The following is a 6,111-nucleotide window of genomic DNA, read 5'->3' as shown; positions in this document are numbered from 1 at the left end:
CTACCTATTGGAAAGTTCCTTCTTGGTCTACCCAAGAGCTTGCCTTAACCCTCTCTTTTTCCTTGGTAATCTTATCAGCTCCCATCATTTTAATGACCATTTCCATGCAGATGCCCACTAAATTGAAGAATGCTAGAACTAGAAGAACCTGGGTTCAAATCCTGGCTCTACCCTAGTATTACTTTGAGAAAATCACTTTATATCTCTGGGTCTCAGTTTTCTTATCCGTAAAATAAGGGAACTGGACAGTTTGGCCTCAGTTTCCTCATTTCTCAGGATTAGACTGAGTAGCATGTCCAACTGCCCATTGGACATCTCTATTTGAATGTTGCATAGACCTCTCAAGCTCAATATGTGCAAAACAAAGATTTCCCCCTAAATCAATGCCTTCTCCTATTCTCCTTATTTGGGGGGGGGGGTGTGGAGGCAGAGAAGAGAACGCTTTCAATCCTTCCAGTCACCCAGGTTTGTATCCTCACAGTCATCCTCAACTTTACACTAACTTGCATCTCTACCCTTGTGTCTTGTGACAGAATCACATAGAATTTCAGTGTGGGAAGAGAAATTTTCGTGTCCGTCTTGTCCAACCCGCCCCCAAAAAAGCTATCACCCACCGACTTCCCCCCAACACAAGGGGTCATCCTTTGCTCAAAGCCTTCTTCAAAGGGAAACCCCACCCTTACTCCGAGAAGCCTGTAACCCTTTTGGGTAGTTCTTGTTGTCATAAAATTTCCCCTAGCTCTTTTTTTCCTGTCGGTGCAAGATGGCGGTACAGATCTCCAAGAAGAGGAAGTTTGTTGCTGATGGCATCTTTAAAGCTGAACTGAATGAGTTTCTCACCAGGGAGCTGGCTGAGGATGGCTGTTCTGGGGTGGAGGTTCGAGTTACCCCAACCAGGACAGAAATCATCGTCTTGGCTACCAGGACTCAGAATGTCCTTGGGGAGAAGGGTCGTTGGATTCCTGAACTGACAGCTGTAGTGCAGAATAGGTTTGGCTTCCCTGAAGGCAGTGTAGAGCTGTATGCTGAGAAGGTGGCCACCAGAGGTCTCTGTGCCATTGCTCAGGCTGAGTCCCTGCGTTACAAGCTCCTGGGAGGCCTTGCTGTGCGTAGAGCCTGCTATGGTGTCCTCCGCTTCATTATGGAGAGTGGAGCAAAGGGATGTGAAGTGGTGGTGTCTGGTAAACTCAGAGGCCAGAGGGCCAATTCTATGAAGTTTGTGGACGGTCTGATGATCCACAGTGGAGACCCCGTCAACGTCCTCCTCAGACAAGGTGTATTGGGAATTAAAGTCAAAAATCATGTTGCCCTGGGACCCAAGTGGCAAGATTGGCCCCAAGAAGCTCCTGCCTGACCATGTGAGCATCGTAGAGCCCAAGGATGAGATTCTTCCTACCACCCCCATCTCAGAGCAGAAGAGTGGGAAGGCAGAGCAACCTGCTATGCCCCAGCCAGTGCCCACTGCATAACAGGACTCTTACATCTGGAATGGTGTGCCCAAAGCTCTTCTGTAAAGATCTTTAATAAAATCTTTTTCAAAACAAACAAAAAAAATTGCCCCTAGCAATACACTTCAGTGGAATTTTTTGTCATTTCTACCCATATCTCCTGGTTCAGTCATCAGGGATCAAACAAGACAAGTGTAATCCCTCTCTTCTGCAGGGTAAACATTCCTAATCCTTCCAACCAATCCCCCTTTAGCATAGGTTTGAGACATTCTATCAACCCCTCCCCTGAATATTCTGTCTGACAGTAATTTCCTTCTTAAGTTGTGTGGCCCAGAAGTGAACACGACCTTGCAGGTGTGATCTGACCAGGGCAGGGAACAAAGGAACTCTTGCCTTCTCGTTCTGGGAAGCTGTAACCCCCTTAATGCAGCCCAAGTTGTCAATAGATTTCATGGCTGCCATATGACCCTGGTGACTCATTGAGAGCTGTGGAGGAGCCAGCTTGCACCCACTTAGATTTGGGGCAAATTCTCCAAGCCAGGGCTTCGTTTATCATTTTGTTGATTGCCTAAACTTAAGAAAATGATGGAAAAAATGTATATAATTCAGATTAAACTTAAAAGTGTTTTGACCATATTTTTTTTGGAACGCTGGATGTTAAGTATGGGTTGTCACACTTCTCATTATCCCCCCCTCAACCAGATCTTTTCAGACAAACTGCTACCTAATCTTGCCTTCCTCTTTTTGTACTTTTTGAAGCTATTTTAAAAAAACACACACAACTGTAAGACTTTAAATCTATTTCTATTAAATTCCCACTTATTTAACTTGGCCCAATTTTCTATCCTTTCAAGATCTTTTTGGATCCTGGCTTCCTCAGCCATTGTGTAAACTATGGTGCTAACTTTGTTTCATCTGCAGATTCGAGCTGGTCTATGCTTTTATCAGACTTATGGGTAAAGAGGTCTAATAGCAGACTCCGGATCTGGGCACATTCAACCAGAGGTTGACATTGAGGTAGACATTGAACTGCCAATGATTATTCTTTGAGTCCAATTTCAGCTAATATCTCATCCATAGAAGTCTTCAATTGTCTAGCCCATGTCTCTCCATCTTTCTCATAACCCCACTATGAGATACTCCATTATGCTCTTTTGCTAAAGACTCTGGGGCAGATAAGTGGTAAAGTGGATAGAGCGCTGAATGTAGAGCCAGGAAGTCCTGAGTTTGAATCCTGGCTCAGACACTTTCAGGCTGTCTGACCTTGAGCAAGTCTTTTAATGTCTGTCTGCCTCAGTTTCTTCATCTGTTGTTGCTGTTTAGTCATTCTCGGCCATGTCTGACCCTTCATGATCCCATCTGGGATTTCCTTGACAAAGATCCTGGAGCAGTTTGCCATTTTCTTCCCCAGCTCATTTTACAGATGAGGAAACTGAGGCAAAAAGGGTGAAGCGACTTGCCCAGGGTCACACAGCTAGTAGGTATCTGAGGCTAGATTTTAACTAAGGAAGATGAATCTTCCTGACTCCAGGCCTGGCCCTGCAATGCACTATGATGCCACCTAGCGACCTTCCTCTATACAATGTGGATAATAATAACTTACCTCCCAAGGCTATTGAGGGAATCAAATGAGATAACATATGTAAGAATACTTTGCAAATCTTAAAGCCCTATGTAAATAAATGCTAGCTATTATTATTAATCTAATTAAACTGTGTTTACAACATTCCCTGTTCTACCAGTATAGTAACACCTGGTAAAAAAGAAAATAACTTCAGTCTCACATGACCTGTTCCTGATAAAGCCATGCTGAATCTTGATTTTCTTTCCTAGATGGTTATTAACTATTCTTTTCATGGTCCTTGTTAACATTTTGCTGGAACCCAAGCCCAGATCACTGGCCTATAGTTTGCAGATTCCATTCTCTTTCCTCTCATAGAAAATGTAGGCAACAATTTTATAATACCTTGCTTATTTCTCATGATCTTTTCCCATGATCTCTTGCTTTTTCCCCATGATTGTGGAGCCTGGTGGTGGTTTACAATTATATCTGTTGCTTCTGGTATTGCTTTATTTATCCTGGGTATCAACTTCCTGTTGGCTATTTGTGTGTTCTCTGCTGTCATTGCCCGTTGAGACAGTGTTGCCTAATGGAAAGCTCACTGGCTATAGAATCTGAGGAACTGGATTCAGAAACTTCCTGAATGATGTTGGTCAAGTCTTTTAACCTCTCTAAGACTTAGCTTCTTCATCTATGTATAACTCCTTTGAATAATCAATCTTCATCTTTGAGGAGAGGGAGGGATTACATGTAAAATAAAAGGGTCAAACCAGATAGCCTTTGATGCTCTTCTCTGTTCAACCTCTACCATAGCTCTTGCATTCAACCCTTGGACTCTAATTACTGGATCATGGGCCAGTCTATACTGGGGTGTGCTGGTAAAGGTTTAACAACTGGCTCTCTACCAAAAAAAATGTATATATATATATATATATATATATATATATATATATTTGCAGGGCAATGAGGGTTAAGTGACTTGCCCAAGGTCACACAGCTAGTGTCAAGTGTATGAGGCTGGATTTGAACTTAGGTCCTCCTGAATCCAGGGCCAGTACTTTATCCACTGTGCCACCTAGCTGCCCCTACAATACACTTTTTATTTTTATTTATTTTTATTTTTTTAGTGAGGCAATTGGGGTTAAGTGACTTGCCCAGGGTCACACAGCTAGTAAGTGTTAAGTGTCTGAGGCCGGATTTGAACTCAGGTACTCCTGACTCCAGGGCTGGTGCTCCATCCACTGCGCCACCTAGCTGCCCCTACAATACACTTTTAAATGACATCTTCATTATTAACATTTTTCCCATCTCTTTCTTAATTCAAGGCCATCAACATTTTTAGCATTTGTAGCATTTGCTGATTTGTATCATTTGCTGATTTCCAAGGTATAAAGGCTCTCATTAACAATTGGCTCTCAGGGGCAGCTAAGTGGGGCAGTGGATAGAGCACCGGCCTTGGATTCAGGAGGACCTGAGTTCAAATCCGGCCTCAGACACTTAACACTTACTAGCTGTGTGACCCTAGGCAAGTCACTTAACCCCAATTGCCTCACCACAAAAAAAAAAAAAATTGGCTCTCGAGTCAATCAAGCTGGCTTTAGCACACTCAAATTCTAGGTTGGGTCCTCTTGCTTGGGTTATTGCAGTAGTCTCCTAATTAGTCTCTGCACTTCCCATCTCTCCTCTCTTCAATGCAGTATTCATTTTGTTCTGTCATTTTTCAGCCATATTTCACTCTTCATGACCCCATTTGGGCTTTCCTTGACAAAGATACTAGAGTGGTTTGCCATTTCCTTCTTCAGCTCATTTTACAGATGAGGAGACTGAGACAAATAGGGTTAAGTGACTTGCCCAGGGTCACACAGCTAGTTAGTGTCTGAGGCCAGATTTTAACTGAGGAAGACGAGTCTTCCTGATTCCAAGCCCAGTATTCTATGCACTATGAGCTGCCCTTGTCTTTTATAGAGCTCCTAAAATATTCTTCCTATAGCACAAATCTAACTATGCTTCCTCACTAATCAAGAAGTTATCTTAGCTCCCTATTGCTTTTCTTTTTTGGGGGGTGGGGGGCAGGACAATGAAGGTTAAGTGACTTGCCAGGGTCACACAGCTAGTAAGTGTCAAGTGTCTGAGGCTGGATTTGACCTCAGGTCCTCCTGAATCCAGGATGGGTGCTCTATCCACTGTGCCACCTAGCTGCCCCCTCCCTGTTGCTTTTCAGAGAAAATCCAAGCTGCTTTGTCATGGCATGGTGTAGAGGAGAACGTGCTGAACTTGGTTCAAAAAAATATCAGTCACTTACCTGATTTAAGCCTCAGTTTCCCCATCTGTAAAATGAGAATAACAAAGATCTCTATAACTCGGACAATAGATTGTGAGGATCAAATAAAGCAATCTATGGAAAGTGCCTCGCAAAGCTTAAAGTTTTATGTAAATATTGGCTACTACTATTATCATTGATATTTCCCTTTCCAGATGTATTTCACATTACTCTCCTTCATGCTTTCTATATTTCATGCAAACTGGTCTACTTGTCATTCCCCATCTGCCATATCTTTGCACAGGGTTCCCCTCTGGACTGGAATGCTCTCCTTCACGTCTGCCTTTTGGAATCTCTATCTTCTTCTGGGCTCAACTAAGATGCCATCTTTTCCACAAGGGCTTTCTAGAATCCCCCTCATCACCTCTCTTCCCCATAAATTATATTTTCTGAGCCTGTATTTTGTATTTAATTATCTCTGCCTCTATTGTATCTTCCTAGTAGAATGTAAGTTTCTTGAGGTCAGGGACTTTCATTTTGGTCCTTGTACATAGAAGTTTTGATAAACACAAGGCACTTTTAATTACTTACCAAATTCTCACTTTCATAAAGGTATTCAATCTTTTTTTTTTTTTTTTTGGTGAGGCAATTGGGGTTAAGTGACTTGCCCAGGGTCACATAGGTAGTAAGTGTTAAGTGTCTGAGGCTGGATTTGAACTCAGGTCCTCTTGAATCCAGGGCTGGTGCTCTATCCACTGTGCCACCTAGCTGCCCCAAAGGTATTAAACCTTAATTTTATTCTGCCAGTAAATTAGGGTTGATTCCTTTCATGAGAAAAGTAC

General features: G+C 42.7%; 1 protein-coding gene across 1 annotated transcript; it reads left to right on the top strand.

Annotated features, from left to right (window-relative positions):
* Positions 1 to 763: 763 nt before the first annotated feature.
* LOC122749498 (40S ribosomal protein S3-like) lies at positions 764 to 1,554 on the top strand. Its single transcript, XM_043995901.1, is given in 2 exon segments — positions 764 to 1,294; positions 1,296 to 1,554. Coding segments are annotated over 2 exon segments (705 nt in total). The 3' UTR covers positions 1,470 to 1,554.
* The last annotated feature ends 4,557 nt before the right edge of the window (positions 1,555 to 6,111 follow it).

This window comes from Dromiciops gliroides, chromosome 3 (assembly GCF_019393635.1).
Source record: "Dromiciops gliroides isolate mDroGli1 chromosome 3, mDroGli1.pri, whole genome shotgun sequence".
Classification (NCBI taxonomy): Eukaryota; Metazoa; Chordata; class Mammalia; order Microbiotheria; family Microbiotheriidae; genus Dromiciops; species Dromiciops gliroides.
Note: the sequence above shows the minus strand (reverse complement) of the source record. Positions and strands in the feature narration are given on the sequence as shown.